The following is a 19,395-nucleotide window of genomic DNA, read 5'->3' as shown; positions in this document are numbered from 1 at the left end:
AGCTTTTTCTGTGGTTACAGCCCTGAGACCGAACGTCCGATAGACCGTATAGGCGAAACACTGTAGTAATGACGTACACTAATTTTAGTGTGTCCGATTTTTTTATATATATATATATTTTAAACTCAACTTATTGTGAGCGTGTTGGAGTGCACGTGGGTATATTGGGTGGATATGAATGTGTGTGCGTATTCAAGTGGATTTACAATATTAATGACATGCACTTCATTCTAAAAACATGGAAGTCGCTCATTGTAAATATTCCAATTTCCATTTCATCAGTTCTCAAACTCCCTTTCTGACCTACATCAACACATACTGTAAAACATGATAATATTCGCGGCATGAATTTTTTCGCGAATTGGAGCCGACGGCCTTTTTTGCGGCATGAAATTTTCGCCAACTGCCACTGGCATTCAATGCATATATTGTAGACAAGAACTTTCGCGTGCATTTTAATTTCGCGAATCTTGGCGCTCGCGAAATTCGTGAAATTAAAATGCACGCGAAAATTCCTCGTTTTACAGGACTTGTCACATTTTGACCTCCCATAATCTGCTGCCGCTAAATGAGCTGTGCTTTGAGAAAATCAAATCTTACAGTTTAGACGCATTCAAGCGAACAAAAGATGAGGCGTGCAAATGCAACAGGTCAAATTAAAAAAAAAAAAAAAAACCATTTTGAGAGGTGACTCATGAAAACAGAGTACGGTCCTTGAGCGTGCATCGATACTGATACGTGGACAGGAGTTAAAGGAAGTTGGAATTTCTTCATTTTGTCAGGAATATGCAGGTGTCATAACAATAAACAATATGCAGGTGTCATAACAATAAAACATTCGGTTGTGAGTGAGACTAACCCCACGATTCGCATGTACAGACGTGGCAATTATAGCTACAATATGCGTTATCAACGATTTCCACCGTATATTACAGAGTAGTTTCTACTCTCATGCTTATTTTACTGATGTTTTGACATGATGCCAGTCATTGTTATACAGTACTAGTACTTCAGAGAGAACATGAAGGCTGCATGACTCTTTTCATAATCTAACGCTGTATTTTACCAACTAAAACTCCGGATGTTCATGAGTGAGACTCGTCATGTAATAGCTTTCTGGCATGATTCTAATCCGTAAGCATTTTCGAAATCGTGGCTGGAGAATCATGCATTATTTTGTGCGCTTGCCACGCAAACCTCGTTCATGCATTCATTAGCATTAGGCTTGATTATTATAATAGGTTATTGTTTGGCTTACCAGATTCACAGATAACCAAGCTTCAGCGTGTTCAGAATGCATGTGCGACACTTCAAGTGTCCAGTTCGTCAAAATTTTCACGTATTACACCCGTTTCGATGAAGTTACATTGGTAGCGTGTAAGGCAGAGGATTGCATTAAAGATTTTGCTATACTTACAAAGTACTGAATGGCCAAGAGCCAACGGCGTAAATCCATACTGAGGAGTGGGGGGGATGGTCACCATCACCACGATTACAAGCCCATAACCGGACCGGCGCAGCCTTTTTTTTTGGGGGGGGGGGGGGGGGGGTGGAGAAGCTTTGTGCCCCCCTCCCCCCCCCCCCCACACACACACACTTTACAGGGATCGGATGCCCCACTCTTTTGCATGAAATATGAATTGGGAAAAAAGTGGCAGCAACAACATAAAGACTTTTTGTTCTTGTTGCTTTTTTTTTTTTGCTTGTCAGACGACTTTCGGCGGAAAATCAGACCTTATAAGTGTGAAAACATTTTTTTTTTTGGAAATATCTGTGAGAGGGAGCGGAACGACCGAACGGGAGAAGGGTGTGTATGGGGGGGGGGGGGGTATCCCTCTCCCACACGAGGAAGATTTTGCATTTTCAGACCTGAAATTCAGCGATCTGGTGCTCACTGGTCTTGTGGTGAAAATTTTGTTTTCTTTTCTTTAAAAAAACAATAAGAAAATGAAATATTCACAAATATTATTGAATGACAAAATCGTGGTATTTCAGCTCTTGCTGTGCGACATCACTGTGAAGGCCTACTAAATAATGAGGCCTATCATCGGCGTAGACAGGATTTGATCTTAGGAGGAGCGCTTATGTGAGGGAACGAATCAAGCGAGAGGGGAGGGTATGGTAGGGGGGTTACCCCCTCCTACGGTGAAATCTCTTTGCGTTGAAAATTTTGACATTTTTCAGTCCAAAAACTGCCGTTTGTAGCTATATTCTTCGCTTTGGAAATTAAGGGGGGCACACCAGGCACAACTGCTGTCAATCACTGGCAGCAACATCAGGAGAATGGCATAGCGATTAAATGCGAGTGAGCGGAGCGAGTGCGCATGAAAATTTTAACACTTTACAGTCTAAAAACTGCCGTTTGTAGCTATACTTTTTCGCTTTGGAAATTAAGGGGGGCCGCATCAGGCGCAACTGCTGGCAATTACTGGCAGCAACATCAGGAGAATGGCATAGCAGTTAAATGCGAGCGAGCGGGGCGAGCGAGCTTGAAAATTTTGACATTTTACAGTCCAAAGACTGCCGTTTGTGGCTGTATTTTTTCGCTTTGGAAATTATGGGGGCGCACCGGGCGCAACTGCCGGCAATCGGGTAGCAACATCAGAATGGCATAACGATTAAATGCGAGCGAGCGAAGCGAGTGAGCTTGGAAATTGTGATATTTTACAGTCCCACATGTCCTTTGTGGCTGTACTATTATTTTTTCGCTTTGGAAATTAAGGGGGGGGGGGGGGTGGGGGCGCACCGGGCAAAAACTGCTGGCAATTACTGGCAGCAACATCAGGAGAATGGCATAATGATTAAATGCGAGCACGCGAAGTGAATGAGCTTGAAAATTTTGACATTTTCCAGTCCCCAAAACTGTCGTTTGCGGCTGTATTTTTTCGCTTTGGAAATTAAGGGGGGCGCACCGGGCAAAAACTGTTGGCAATTACTGGCAGCAACATCAGGAGAATGGCATAATGATTAAATGCGAGCGAGCGAAGCGAGCGAGCTTCAAAATTTTGACATTTGACAGTCCAAAAACTGCCGTTTGTAGCTATATTTTTCGCTTTGGAAATTAAGGGGGCGCACCGGGCGAAAACTGCTGGCAATTACTGGCAGCAACATCAGGAGAATGGAATAATAATTAAATGCGAACGAGCGAAGCGAGCGAGCTTCAAAAATTTGACATTTTACAGTCCCCAAACTGCCGTTTGTAGCTATATTTTTCGCTTTGGAAATTAAAGGACAAGTTCACCTTCATTAACATAAGGATTGAGAGAATGCAGCAATATTAGTAGAAGACATCAGTGAAAGTTTGAGGAAAATTGGACAATCGATGCAAAAGTTATGAATTTTTAAAACTTTTGTGTTGGAACCACTGGATGGGGAGACTACTAAGGCTCGTGATGTCATATGAGTACAACAGTATAAAGAAAATGTAAAGAAAATTCAACATATTTCACTTTTTTTTCGCATAATAAAATAGCACTTGACTTGCCTCTTTCTAAAGGCAATGGGAATAATATTACCCATAACATATGTCAGTAACGAGACAAGGGAATGTGTACTTTTTTCAAAAGATGAAAATTTGTGAAATTCTCTTTATATTTTCATTATATTGTTGTACGCATGTGACATCATACACTGCAGTAGTCTTCTCATCCAGCGGTGACTGCACAAAAACTTCAAAAATTCATAACTTTTGAACGGATTGTCCGATTTTCCTCAAACTTTCAATGATGTGTTCTACTAATATTGCTACATTCTCTCAATCCTTATGTTAACGAAGGTGAACTTGTCCTTTAAGGGGGCGCGCCTGCTCACAATCACTGGCAGCTGCAACATCAGGAGAATGGCGTAGCGATTAAATGCGAGCGAGCTTGAAAATTTTGACATTACAGTCTAAAAACTGCCGTTTGTAGCTATACTTTTTCGCTTTGGAAATTTAGGGGGCACACCGAGTGCAACTGCCGGCAATTACTGGCAGCAACATCAGGAGAATGGCATAGCGGTTAAATGCGAGCGAGCGGAGCGAGCGAGCTTGAAAATTTTGACATTTTACAGTCCAAAGACTGCCGTTTGTGGCTGTATTTTTTCGCTTTGGAAATCAAGGGGGCACACCGGGCGCAACTGCCGGCAATTACTGGCAGCAACATCAGGAGAATGGCATACTGATTAAATGCTAGCGAGCGAAGCGAGTGAGCTTGAAAATTTTGACATTTTCCAGTCCTAAAAACTGTCGTTTGTAGCTATATTTTCGCTTTGGAAATTAAGGGGGGCGCACCGTGTGCACCTGCTGTCAATCACTGGCAGCAACATCAGGAGAATGGCATAGTGGTTAAATGCGAGCGAGCGGAGCGAGCGAGCTTTAAAATTTTAACATTTTACACTCCAAAAACTGCCGTTTGTAGCTATATTTTTCGCTTTTGTTTGTCCCACTTTTATTTGAGAACCATCCCCCCCCCCCCCCCATCGACGCCTCTATACATATTAGGTTGCTTTTGTTAAGTGAAAGATCTGCTGCACACTCTTTGATAAATTAGGGAATATACGTCTATGTCAAAAGTGTACAAAGTTTATCCCTTATCCTGTATAGCGGACCGTTTGCATGTTCATGATTGCAATACAACGATCTGATGCATAATTCTGGCGATATTTGGACAATTTTCCATTAAGAAAATTCGAGATTTGTCCTCATCTCGGGAATTGCTTGGGGGATAAATGATTTGTCTGTCTAAACACTTCCTTTGGGGCGGGGCAAATGCCCCTTTGCCCCCCATAGATTCGACGTCCCTGATCTTCCCTTGGTATGCCCATAGATGTATCCTGACTGAGTCATCAGTCACTGTCGTTTCTCAGGAATGATTCAGAAAATGGAGGGGATTCAATTATGGCGATAAAGTTGTTGTTATTGTTTGTTTGTTTGTTTTCGTACATATTCTGCAGATGGTCCCCAGTTACTCGCGTCATAGCATGTTTACATGTAGACCTATACTATTTGACGTTGTCAACGCCTGAGCCATACCTTACAGTGTATGTCGATGTTACTTTCTTCGCGAGCGAGCGAAGCGAGCGAGCGCTTGAGAAAATTATACATTTTCCTACAAGATAGAATACTGTTCAGCTCTGTACAGCTCAGTACACAGGATAAGTCGCATATAAAGCAACTTCATTGGGGGATTGTACCTTCAGATGTGCTGCTCCAAAACTTTGGAATAAATTGAGAAAATGAGGGAGGCTCCATCACTTGCTGTCTTCAAGTCTTTGTTGAAAATGTATCTTTTTTTTTTCAGGAGCTTTTGATTAATTTCTTATTCATTCTTTGTGTGTTTAATCATGTTAGGAGCTCTGTTACATCACAGCGCAGTAGAGTATAAAATATTTATAGTAGCGGCGGGTGATAGATTTGTGTGATTAGGCCTATCACTATTCTGCTTTACCATCTCCGCGCGTGTTTTCTCAGTACCCGCAGCGTTTGTATCTAGAACGTATCCAGGGCTGCCAACATTGGAAACTAGTTGAGAGTGAGACTCCCATAGGCCAATGCTATGATTTAGGAGTCAAAATGAGTGAGATCAATAGAAATGCATCAAATGAAATAAAGTTTTAGAGTGAGAAAGGACCAAAATGAGTGAGTCTCACTCTCAATGAGTGAGACTTGGCAGCCCTGACATATCAGAGGTGAAACACTACTTCTACGCATTCATTATATTTCACTCGTGATTTTTACCGTAATTTGATCACGTAACCCCCACACTTGTATTCATACAAATGTCTGCAAACGTTGTGAAGTCATTCGGTGGGTGAGTTAGAGTTCGGTATACCAAGGAAACAAAGTCACATGAAATCTCTCGATAACTTGCAAACTATTCTTTATTGTTACGAATAACTTGGTTTCCTGTGTTTGTGTTTTAAGTTCTCATCTACTAATGTACTCTTCTCACGTATGTCACCACGGAGAAAAGATAATGCTCTTCGTGTGTAGATATAGGCCTATATACCAAGATAGATCGGAATCGGCCGCACCCTCGATTGCAAACATTTCCTTCACATGTTTCGGAAATGGTGTATAAGGATATTTTGTGTGTATCTATATCGGCTATACAGAAAACAAACAAACCACAAAAAACCAAACAAATCACAGCAGCAACAAACTAAACCACAAACGTTAAATTTCATGACAATTAAAACAAAAAGTGCGAGTGGTTAGGGAATTGCTTTTCAATCATTTTGCTTGATGGAAAACACATAGGGCCTATATAGGCTATAATACAATGGGGTGTCTCAATGTCAATATCGAACATGCTGTAGGAATCGAGCAGTCTTATGAAAGTGAAATACTTCTTAGTATTATAAAACATGTACCCCCCTCACACACACACACACACACACACGCACACACACACACACACACACACACACACACACACCGCACACAAACACACACATAGGAATCATTCGAAATTTGGCATAATGAAAACTGCTAATATGCAACAGATTCAACGCTGCTCTTGATCAACCCACGATTGTAAAAACAACATTGTATTTATTGTCATTGTCTATCGTGTTTGCGTCTTCTTCAAATTGGCATTGATCCATGTACTAGTTCTACACTAACACATCTTATGACAGATTATACCTTACACGTGTCAAGACCTACGATTCACACCAAAGAGCGTGTACAGTAGGGCCTACCACCTTACCGTGTAGACACCAACTTCAATATGGCACACTTAACGTCTTCTCCGGAGGATAAAAACCGGTAAAACTAACTTTTTATTGATCATCGCATACATCTGACGAAGAGATAGGCTTTGTTTGGTTACTTTTGTTGTTATTTTAACCGTGAACGTAATTTTACTCCGTCTGCGTTCTCATAATAGTCCCACAGGCTTATTTACATGTATGGTGCACAGAATTACAGTAGAAGCGGAAAACAGCGCAATTAAGAGAGATCTGAGAGTGAGACTTTTGAGATGGAGAGGGAGAGAGGTATGGTATCACATTGTACTGGTCTGTGGACAGTGTACGTGACGTTACAGTGACAAGTTAGTCCTCGGGAGCCAGACAAGTCAGCACTGATGCCTTATAAACGTACTTTGTCTTTACTTTAGTGCCCAAATCTGCAAATGTAGCATGCTGATCAAAATCTAGGTCTAACGTTAGGTCTAGTAGATCTCTATTACTAGTATGCTAACTATACACAGCCCAGTCGCTGTACATGGTATGTCGCGACAGGGCTGTACGAGCGCGACCACCAACCACTAGGAGAGCGACGTAATCGTATCACGATAGCTTTGAATTTTGTAACTATACACAGCCCAGTCGCCGCTGTACATACGTAGCTGTATTCGCGTAGCGTATTAACAGCGTCTGGTCGGGCTATGAATTTTGATACTTAGGCCCTAACATCATTTTTGTCACCTCCAACTCATCGAGTATACTCTTCAATATTTACTCTACATCTGATGCTATCAGTATTCAAATGTATGCAATGAAACTTACCGAAATTGATCATCATATCCAGCATGTCCACACGGTACACAATCTTTCACGCCAGGCCTAACTATACACAGCCCAGTCGCTGTACAGGTACGTCGCGACGTACCATGTACAGCGACTGGGCTGTGTATAGTTATTAGTATGCATGCCATGGTACTGTAGGTATCAAAATTCAAAGCTATCGTGATACGATTACGTCGCTCTCCTAGTGGTTGGTGGTCGCGCTCGTACAGCCCCGTCGCGACGTACCATGTACAGCGACTGGGCTGTGTATAGTTATTAGTATGCATGCCATGGTACTGTACGTGTCCATCACATCGACAATGTACATTGAAACTGACACCCCGTAGCCGTACCCCTCTATTATCACATTGCGAGAAAAGAACGAATAGGTCTATGCGTGCATGAGATTACATGTATGCGCAGTGTTTTTTGTTTTTTTTTTTACACTTCACATCAGTGCGGACACTGGGGACTTAAATACAATGTATATGGGTAATTCCATGAAGTTGGGGCAGTGTCCATGTAGCATCGTGATATTTGAAAAATACATTTCAGCATAACTCAATATTAATCATGCTATACATTTATTGTTTGTAAGCTTTACATTTGCATTGAGGCCACACATTTTCCTGGAAATTTTGTGCCATTCAGACTCAATTTTGATGAAGTTATTAAACAATATGTAACGGTGTCCTGTAGCATCGTGACGTGTCCATGTAGCATCGTGAAATTTTAACATTTGGTCCTAACAGACAAATTATGGCAATTAGCTTGACCAAAATTTGATGCAATATGCATATTTACTAGATTAGTCAGATAGCTAAATATCTCAAATTTCCTGTACACAGTTTTAATTTTAAAAGAAAATTACAAAATTGTATCACGATGCTACGCGGTGTCCTTTTTTGTTACATTTGGTGGACACCGTGTAGCATAGTGACACATTGTGTAATTTTCTTGTAAAAGTAAAACTATGGAAAACAGAGTTAAGATATTTAGCTATCTGACTAATCTAGTAATTATGCATATTATATCAAATTTTGGTCAAGCTAATTGCATTAATTTGTCTTTTAGGACCAGATTTTAACTATCACGATGCTACATGGACACGTCACGATGCTACAGGACACCGTTACATTTTTTTAAAATAACTTCATCAAAATTGAGTCTGAATGGCACAAAATTTCCAGGAAAATGTATGGTCTCAATACAAATGTAAAGCCTATAAAGAATATATGTATAGCATAATTAGTATTGAGTTATGCTAAAATGTAACACTTTGTGCCCCAACTTCACGGAATTACCCATATTGGTACTATAATATCAAAATATTACTGAAAAAATGATAATAAACAGTAACAAGGTCAAAACAGTGATACCATAGATTATGAATGCATGTAGGAAAAGCATAACATGCACTTCACATGTATTGACACCATTGTCAAAAGAGAGTAGACGTCTAGGGGTGTCGGTTTGAAAATTACTGCACAACTGAGTCTGAGTGTGTCAAAATAACACCAACGTGTTCAGAGCACCTAGAGCAAGTACCTCAAATTACATTTTTAATAGGCGCTTGTGAATTCAGAGTATTTTCTTTATATGTGAGTAAAAATTCAGGTAAATTGTGAGATATTTTAAGTTTCTGTTGATAGAGAAAATGTTAGGGTGTCAGTGTATTAGATATCCAAACATACTGTAGACTGAGACAATTCTGATTAGAATCTAGCTAGGAAGTACATTTGTATAAGACTAGTAGTATTCTGGTCTATACTCCTAAGAGTCCTACTCCTATGCTCACTGCCCCCCCCCCCCCTCTACCGAGAGTGATTCATTGCTACTCACCTGCAGTAAACATGGTAAAACTAGATATTTTAGCATGCATGATGACACTTTCATGATCTGTATTCAAGTCATTTTGGTTCTTTTGGAAAAGGATTATTTTAGCTTACAACAGGTATGTCATTCCACTTTTGTTATTTTTTTATATTCAATTTTAAAGGCATTGTTTATCAATATGTCCAGTTCAAAATATCTTAGCTGCATGATCTCTAGGTCTTCCTCGGCTGCCAGTAATCTCAAATAGAAGGCAAGAATGAAGCTATAAAATCACTAACATTGATTGTTAAACCTGTTTCTTTTGCAATTCTACGAGAACCTTCAGTGCCTCGTCCAGACAAAATCCTTTTTGCCGGTAGACAAAGAACAGACAGGTCAGTAATCTGCCATGCCTGTGTGAAAGCAGTCAAGCAGTACCGTCTGTATTTCCTTTCCATGGTCAACTGCATACTGTGCCATTGAACAATGCAAAATATTGATCAGACGTGAGATATGTTTAGAGTGTGCACTGGGCTTGCAATATCTTTTGTTATTAACTATATAACCATAAGGACACCCAAACGAGGGTCAGCGAAAGTCAAAACGAGCATAGTTTGTAAGTTGGAAAAGGTAAATTATGCAAAAATACGTCTACAATTCTGAGTAAAAATAAAAAACAACAGATATTGATAGCATAAACTCTAATCCTTCAATTTTTTGTAGTGAAATAATTTTCCAAGTCAATGTGATGCTGTCATGCGTGAAATAAGACCACAAATGCAGTTCATTTTCGTAAATGGTATACCAGGTTCCTGGAAGGAATGGGTGAAGATTTGTGTAGAAGTGAGGATTCTGTACACAGGGTTCTCTATGTGACCAGATTTACATTACATTGTAGACATGGTTTCCCATTGACAGTAATATCAAGATGAGCGATTCCTGAAATGGTTTGGGAGCATGATGACAGATTTTGTATACTCTTATACTGTTGATATTGACACAAACCATAATGCACAATTTTGCAGTGAAGACAAGTCTCCCTTCCTTTTTTATCCAGTTGGATCTGCATATACCCAGCCTATATAAACAGCAAGAAGACAGTTGCAGAAGGACGGAGGATTCCTAAAGATAGAGGTGTCGAAAATCCCACCATCACAGAAATTAGAGATGTGTGTAACTCCCTCGGCTTGCCAGTTGCAGTGGAAGTAAGTTGATGGTCCAGTCATGGCTTCCTGTCTGTTATCCATCTTTCACACTACCAAGATGCTTAGCTCTTGCCCTCTCTCTCTCTCTTTCTCTCCTGTTCTTCTTGCCAGCCAGTCTGTTAGTTTCTTCTGACATCAACAGATGTCTTTCTGCATCTAGAGTACAGGTCGTTTGTAAAGATTCACATGGATTGTGCATCAATAGTTCTAAACTAACAGGAAAAAGTGGAGCCTTCTTCCATAGTAAATTTGTGCTTGGTTCAGTCTGAAGAGACAACTGGAAAAAGTTTCCACTGGCCAGGTCTGAACTTCATGGCACAGAATACACTTGTATTGGAAAAGGCACAGCAGGTTTATCATGTACAATTGTATAATAATATTTTTAAACGCGGCCATGAGAGTGCAGATGGTAGTGAGTATTCAGCCGTAGACCAATTATATCTGGGGACTTTTGGGAGAATAATGGATGGGATTGACTTATGACTGTACTGGCTGCTACATGTGTGTGAGTTGATTTTACAATGTCCAGACACTCAAATATCAGCATTTATTGTCAGAATTTCAGGTTCAGGAATTTATAAGCACCAATCTTCAGCACATCAGCAATACTGAATAGAATCTGATGTGTGAGGCAATGTTTACTAGTGTACCTTATAACTTTGCAGTTCAATTGTTGTGACATAGTGTATAAAGTCATGTACAGAGGAGGCACTCAATTTTCAGCCCATGTCCATGAGACAATGGCAGCACATTTCAACTGATGTTAACAACGTTCTTCAAATGGAGTGCACGTTTGTCATAGCAAACTCATGAGCTTGCCAGTAAGGATGCCAGTCTTATTCTGAAATTTCATAGTAAATGATAAAGCAGAAATACTGATTACCTAGACACAAAAGAAGGTTACTTCTCCTGTCATTAGAGGGTTGGAACTTCTGCTAGGTTCCATGGTGCTGTAAATTTTACAGTATAATTTTTTTTTGGACACATTATAGCTTTTATTATTAATCCGTTGAGGACTGGCTGATTTTACAACAACATGCATTTTCTATAGAGTATACTCGGGACTCATCCTCAACGGGTTAATAGAAATGCTATCATTAACATCACCGTCACTTACTGTCACAGAACATGCCATCCAAGTATAGTTTAAAAAGAGCTGCTTCAGGGATTATCGCGTCAAGGTTCAAGAACCTAATGTCATGTTTGTATTGATCTGCATCAAAGGAGAAAGTGACTTTTGCTTTTGGTTGGGAAAATGCTATGAAATATTTCATCATCAAAACTCATCAAAACTTAGTGCTGGAAAACAACAGAAAAAAGTGAATATATGCAAATATGTTACATTGAAACAGTACTTAGCAAGCAACTGAATTCTAACCCAATGCACAAATTGGTATCTTGGCAATGATAATCACATTTGTTTCTAAAGTGTGAAATAAGGTATTATGTTATGTACGTAATTGGTTTGCCTCTCCATTTCATTAGTAAATTCAATATTTGTGTAAATGATCAAGTATGGATATCTAGTTTTTGTACTTAATGCATTACTGAGTATATCCTTGTGTGACGTTAACGTGTTGCCGTAACTGACCTACAATGCCTGGCGTGTTGTGTAACCTTTTACGTTGAACTGTCAGGAACTGGTCATTAGCATACATTGGTTTTAACACTTTTGTTCCTTCCTCTTTCTCTCTCATTGACAGAATACAAAAATGTATCCGAGAGATCAAAACCGTGACCCTACTTTCAAAGGACGAATACGAGTTCAGATGAAGGACAAGGAAGGCTCCTTTCTGTCTGAGCAGTTCCAGTCACGTGAGTCTGAAATTAATGACAAGCGATGTTATGTGCTAAGCTTTAGACACTGCACTTGTTTAAATGATGCTGTATTTCATGCTGCGTCATAGACATTACAATTTGTGATTAGTCCACAACTTACAGGGGTTTCAATTAAATGAAATTACATTGTATTTAACCCGTTGAGGACGAGTCCCGAGTATACTCGGGCAGGTGTCTATGGGGAATGCGTGTTGTAGCAAAATCAAACCGTCCTCAACGGGTTAAGTGTCTGTCGAGTGATGTCACCTCGAAATGACTACCGACGGTATATTATTTCCATTTTCTAGGCAGTGTTTCACCGTAGGCAGTTCAGATCTCCCCTGATATATAATATTGCCCCCAAGATCTCAATCATTTATTCAGCTAATGTTGTGGTTGCCAAGTATGTTGCAGCAGACGAGTTGTGTTATAGTGAATATTGCTCTGGGCCTACACCAATATGAAGTATGCTGTAAATGAAACTGCAATACAGTGTATTAAACTGTTGAAGACGAGTCCGAGAATATTCGGGCAGGTGTCTGTGGGAAATGCATGCTATAGCAAAATCAGTCTGTCCTGAACAGGTTCAGTGCCCTTTGTTTTCTCTGTTTAGCTTTGAGTGCTGAATAGTAGGATGTAGGAGGATTTCACTTTTGACTGTGATTTCGGGATGTGAGTGTTGAACTCAAAACAGAGACTTCAACCCCAAGCACCTCTTATGGGAGATTCTCCCACCTGGACCTGCTGGCAAAGTGGAGACTGATTGCACAATCCTGCTCACTATATTATGTGGTGGCAGCGCACATCAGGAGTTCGAGACACAGTGTCCTTTGCAGCTGGGGTCCATGGCCTACTTCAGGGCCCTGGAAGCTGTCAGTTTATTAATGCCCTTTGGTGCTGTCTTGGCCGTAACTTTGAAAACATATGACAAATTCATTGGGGGACGGGAGAGAGCTAAATTCTGAGCCGTAGAAAATACATCTTATTTTGTTATGGTTGAGAGAATACATCTTAAGTGAGAGACACAGCTAAAGCTGGAGAAATTCAAACTGAAGTGCGAGAGCAGGAGATTTTGAGAAAATGGTCTCGAAGTGGGAGATCTGCCAAAAGTCGGGGACTTGGAGTTTCTGTCCATATAGGTTGAACTGCTATGCAGCAGTGTAATCATCTTTGCACGGAATGCACAAGTGTGATATTCTTCAGAGTGACTGCATCAACAAATTTGACCTACACAGGAAATTGCACAAACAATTTCTGTGGCCACCTTTTTCTTTGTATGGCACAATGTGCCTGGTTGATACCACTTTTTGGCTATTGCTGGTCATCTGGAGCGAACCATGTGGGGCAAGCATTATTCACCCATTTTCTGGTGTGGGTATGTTTATACACTGTACAGTGAGTGGACCACTTCGCCAGGTTAGCACCCTGCTCTTTGTGAGGAAATGAAGTGTGATCTTTAACGTGCGTTAGTTATGTCCTCACCAATGGGATGTCCATTTAACGAGTCCCTAGTATACTCGAACTAGTGTCTGTGGGAAATGGGTGTTGTAGCAAAATCAGTCCATCCTCAACGGGTTAACGTTATATCAAAGGGACGGAGTTTGTGCCTATGACCCGAAGAAATGGCTTGATTGCATACAACATTGCTCAGGTACAGTCACTGGGATTTGAACCTGATCAATTTGTGACCCGCTACAACAAAATGATCCTAAAGTCGGGCGAGGTCGATTATTTGAAAATTGCACGATATAATCTCCTAATCTTTCTGCTTTAGATTGATATACAACACATTTTATAGAAAGAATCGGCTGCGGAGATATCGATGTTTAAAAGAGAGCATGTCGAGACGTCTGGAAAATCACTGTTTCGAGAAAAGCGCCCTAAAAGTCTTCCTTTCGACGCAATCGCGAACAACGGACACGCAAGTCAGTTTTCACCTCTGGACAATAGAAGGAAAGCCCTAGCAACCCCCGGAGAGTTCATTCAAGCACATCAGTGTCTGCGGTCTCCTCACCAACCAATCAGTGACCAGGATGTGAGAAGCGGCTGAGCATAGCGCACCCCGCCCGCACGCACCAGTTGACTGGGCAGTGTGCGAGCTTCACGCTTCGGTTAGCAGCAAGCAGCAAACTGACCAATGAGATCACTCTGGTCGTTGTTAGGGGCGGAACATATCCGTGGCGCTCAATCCAAATTTTCGAACCAGTTTCTGCTTCGTTGAAACGCCAAAAAAACATGGCTCAGAAAAACGCTATTTTTTGGTCTTTCCTTTCATCATTTTGCTTCAAAATTTCGACAGATGATAGAAGACATGTTAGACTCCAATAATATATCAAAATCAGAAAATCGTAAGTTTTGACCAATTTTAATGCTCTGACTTCAAACTCGATTTTCACGGCTTCGACCGTGCGCGACTTTAGGACCTTTTTGTTGTAGCGGGTCACATTTGATTGTAAGGCAGATGTGTTGCTGTCTGAGCCACATCACCACCCTTCCATACCTTTTAATGCCCAAATTTTTGTTTTGGCTTTGTGCTTGATATGGTGTGAATTCATGCCAAGCTGTATCACTCTTCTTTTATCTCTCATCAGGAAGAGCTATCATGTTCCACGTTGCGGAGACGATACCTAAGCTGAAGTCGAGGACACAGAGACAGGGCGGAGGGGATCAGCAGAGCGGGGCACAGAGTTCTGGGAAGAAAAAGAACAAGAAAGGGAAGAAATAGCAAGGCCCTATGGTATGCTGTAGAGCTTATGGACTGCTGCATGAAAGAGGGTATTTGCAGGGATGGGCAAATGGGGATCACTGAATATCAACTATGTTTCTTGCTTTTGCTTTTATTCTTTTAACTTCAAGATGTGAAATGATGCCAAATTTATGACCATTGTTTTTTCCCCCGTACAAACTATATCTTTTCTTTTTCTGTTTTTTTTTGTCTTATTTTTATGCTGAACAAGGTAAGAACTGTGCAGAACTCCATGCATGTCTCTGATATGGCCAGGACATACTGTTGTTATTTCTTAAATATTTGAATAGTAATTGTGAACTAAGTGCAAGCAGCAATATGAATTATTAACATGTTTTCAATTCCTTGTCCTTCAAATCAAACTGCTGATTTTTGAGTAGGCACATATTTGTGATAGTATTCTTTGCTGTACACAGCTTATCCAGTTGCCTGTGAGATAAAATAGTGTCCAACCAGTCCGTGTTGCCATCACCATGATGGTTGTCATTTAAGGTGCAATTCTATTTCATGTTTAAGTTGACTTCGATAAATTCTACCAGAGGAAAACATTCCAAACAGTATGATAGAAACTTCATCAAAATTGAATACGACATGAAAAATAATGGGGTTTCACATTTTAACAAAACAGTGATGTTGTTCAGAACCATTTGGATCTTGGCTCAACCAAGGGTAATGTTGTGAGCTAGCAATTCTTGTGCTGCTTTGTTTACAATATATATAATCCTTATATAATCACATTTTTGGCTAAGAATTAAGTGTCTACAGCCCCTTCACCACCAAGTCATTGCTTTGTTGATAATTCATCACAATAATTTGATGGGAACGTTTCTTCTTAATTTAATGAACAGAAAAGGGAAAGTGAAGATTTGCGTGCTGGTTAATGAGAGAGCGTGAGGCAATGATATCATCATCTCATCTAATTTGCATATGTTGTTTTTAATACAAAAATCGCTGTTTTGTGCTAACATGACGTGTTAAAAATGTTATTTACTCTCTTATGTGTATGTCCTATGTGAATGAAACCCATTTTGTGTGATATTCTGCTTTATATTCGTTTGAAGTCAAGCTACACATGAGGTGGATCTGCCCTTTAAGGCTTTTTTAAGGCATACTGTAAAACCAGAAACCAAGAGCCAAGTTTCACAACATTAAAATGTGCGCAGCAGTTCTTGTCTACACTTTCATGCATTGGATGCCATTAAGCAATACCAGGGTATGCAAAAATTTCAAGCTGTGAAAAAGGCCATTGGCTCCAATTCACAAAAGTTTCATTCCATGAATACTTCTTGCTTTACAGAATTTCAGTCGCATGCTGCATGTATTAAACAGGCATCACTAACGGTCAAAAGGAAGTTCATTCGTGCTTAATGGTACAGTTCACTTATTGACAGTGAAAGTTGATCATACAAAGTCTTCCTGCTAACCTTTTTTGCTTTAGTACAATGTACAAGTGACTTGAAGATGCCTTAAGATTCAAGGCTTCAGAAATTTTGAATATTAGTTTTATTTCTGTTTTGGCAATGGTAGGGCAGTTGGATGCAAAGTTTCAAATTGCAAAAGACATGCTTTTTTCTATGAAGATTGATATGGGCTTGCAAAAGAGAGACAGAGTACAATGAAATTTATAGGAAGATAGAAATTACGTACAGTTTTGTGATTTGTGACATAGATGAAATTCTAGATGGTTATCTTTATGTTATTGGCTTGGACAAGCCCTCACGCATATTTCACATTTCTTACATTTATGTCAGTTTTAATGTCATATGGTGGGTGTGAGTGTTCAGAAGTGAAGTAAGGCAAACTGAACCTGTGCCAGATTAGGAGTGTTTGAGCCCTCTGTGGAGAAAGTGTACCTCACGAGTTATTTTTAGAGGAGGTCACACATTCTGTAGATACAGGGTCATTCACCTGGCGTGCTTAAACTACTTACAGATGTCCCAAACAAGGAGAATGAACTCTTTACATTATGATATATGTTCATGTTTATGCACGTTCTTCACATGCCAACTTCTGGTGCGCTTTTGGTACCCTTTTAAGGCACATGGGAAGTGGTCCACTTTTTGCTTGGTTTGGTTCGGTATGGTATGGTACACTTTAGCAGCATTTGAGTGCTCCTCTGGCGCAGGTACAGTATGGTTCAGTTTGTTTTAGGAGAGCACTCAGAACGCACCCATATATGATACTTTTGGTGAAGTGCAATGTATTTTTCTCAATTAGGAGCCACCCACTGTATGCTTTTGAAGAAATGTAATAGTATACAAATAGTAAATGGTCACAAGTGCGATGACACAAGATTTCGCACAAGGTGAAAGATAGAGGCGAGGCACTGTATTCAACAAGGCGAAGCCAAGTTAAATAGTGTGCCTCATCTTTCACCAAGTGAAAAATCTTGTTCCATTGCACGAGTAACGACCAGACACTATTTGTTTTATACAACACCTCAAATGTCAACAGATGTGGTCCACACAGATTCTTGAATTTAGTACAGAAATGGCAACCATTTTCCGTGAAAGACTAATGAGTAGCCAAACAGTCACAGTCACCGTGTACGTACGTATGTGAAAAGCCGATTGGTTGAAGTTATTTACGAAAATGAGTTACAAAAGTACGCGCTTGTAATTGTTGAGTGTGCACATCAAATGTTTGTTTATTGTGACATCAGAGCCATGCGATGGAACAAAAACTTACGAGTCAATCATGAGTTTGACACAGGAGTCAATGGAAATTAGTGACGTCACAGCCACAGCGTGCGATGGAACTTTTAAATAAATGTCACGTGAAGGGCAGTCGACCAATCGGATAGCTACATTCTTTTTAGGTGTTGTATAAAAGCAAGATAAAGAAGATGGTTAGTGTTCTTGTCCTCTGTGTTTTCAATGGAATATTGTGTTACAGTCATTTGCTGTATGTGAAGTACACAAATAGACTACTGTAGATGATTAAGTGTGGTCATTTCAAGTCGAGCAAGCCATGTTCCATGTAGCTAGTCAATACATCTTGTAAAATATATATTATAGTACTGATAGAATAAACACAAACTGCATCTAACCTTCTCTTTCTCCTCAGTGGAAGTGTAATAATATACTTAAAGGGAATAATACCTAACTATGTGTGTGTATTGAGTGAATACTGCAATATTATGTAATTGTGTATTTGGTTATAAACATTAATTTGTTAACGCCTTAAGCACCTTTGAGTAGTTATGTTGCGCATTTTAAATGTCTATATCATTATTTATATCATTATTAATATAACAGTTAATTTTTATTGAAATCAAATAATCCCTTCAACTCAAGAATTTTTAAAGTTTCAGTGCTGCCATCACTGGATAAGAAGACCACATCAGTATGTGACATCACCACAGGATAACAACATTTACAAAGATAATACAAAGATAATTCCACATTTAATTCTTTATGAAAAGTGCATATTCCCTCAGCTTGTCACAGACATATGTTAATGGTATTCCCCCTGCTTTCTAAGAGGTACAATAATAATAATAATAATAATTGCTGGTTTTTATATAGCGCATTTCACACTTGTTAAGTATCTCAATGCGCTTTACAGACTATTATTACCCCGGTCACTGGATACATTATTTCCAACCAGCACTAACAGTGCTCATTCTCCACTCCCTGGGGAGCATTCCAGCCAGTCGCAGCCATTTTACAGGCGCGCACATGCTGATCAACCAACATATTATGCTTTCTCATCCTACCGGGTACCCATTTATACTCCTGGGTGGAGAGCAGCAATGTGGATAAAGTGCCTTGCTGAAGAGCAAACGTGTCGGGCTTGGCATGGGCTCGAACCCACGAACCATACCACGCTCATGTCGTTCACAGACGAGCGCTCTTATCCACTCAGCCACGACACCTCCACAATATAAGACACATGCTTTTGTATTATGCAGAAAATTGGAAGTATGACAAATTCTCTTTTTATTTTCTTTAAATTGTTGTCCTGCAGTCACTCATCCAGTGCTAGTGACACAAAAACTTTGAAATTTCATAAATTTTGAATGGATATATTCTGACTTTTCTCATACTTCACCGATGTGTTCTGCTAAGATTGCAGCTGCATTTACTCAATCCACAACTGGGTTACATTTCCAATTTAAGTTATAACAGGAGTCCACTATATAGGTGCATGCATGTATAGATATGTATGTGTGTGTGTGTGTGTTTGTTTGTACATGCAGAAGGGAGGAGATGGTTTCATTTTAGCAAAGTGCAATCTGTTTTCAAAGCATTTACATCATACAACTGCACATCCAAGCCAAAGTCAAACCAAAACTGTAAATAGTGAGCAATGATTCAT

General features: G+C 39.9%; 1 protein-coding gene across 1 annotated transcript; it reads left to right on the top strand.

Annotated features, from left to right (window-relative positions):
- Positions 1 to 6,658: 6,658 nt before the first annotated feature.
- Positions 6,659 to 18,123, top strand: LOC140237573 (signal recognition particle 19 kDa protein-like). The gene is made up of 4 exons (XM_072317508.1): positions 6,659 to 6,748; positions 10,364 to 10,511; positions 12,215 to 12,326; positions 14,921 to 18,123. Exons 1-4 carry the CDS (start codon positions 6,711 to 6,713, stop codon positions 15,052 to 15,054), a joined length of 432 nt encoding a protein of 143 aa, XP_072173609.1. The 5' UTR covers positions 6,659 to 6,710; the 3' UTR covers positions 15,055 to 18,123.
- Positions 18,124 to 19,395: the final 1,272 nt, after the last annotated feature.

This window comes from Diadema setosum, chromosome 14, assembly GCF_964275005.1.
Source record: "Diadema setosum chromosome 14, eeDiaSeto1, whole genome shotgun sequence".
NCBI classification, from domain to species: domain Eukaryota; kingdom Metazoa; phylum Echinodermata; class Echinoidea; order Diadematoida; family Diadematidae; genus Diadema; species Diadema setosum.
This window is presented reverse-complemented; position numbering and strand designations above follow the sequence as displayed.

What these genes read in the sequence shown, in the direction of transcription:
- LOC140237573 (XM_072317508.1), top strand. Translation starts at nt 6,711, where the DNA reads ATGGCACACTTAACGTCTTCTCCGGAGGATAAAAACCG. An exon ending in TCTCCGGAGGATAAAAACCG is followed by an intron (nt 6,749 to 10,363) that starts GTAAAACTAACT and finishes TTTTTTATCCAG; the next exon opens with TTGGATCTGCATATACCCAG. An exon ending in GTCTGAGCAGTTCCAGTCAC is followed by an intron (nt 12,327 to 14,920) that starts GTGAGTCTGAAA and finishes ATCTCTCATCAG; the next exon opens with GAAGAGCTATCATGTTCCAC.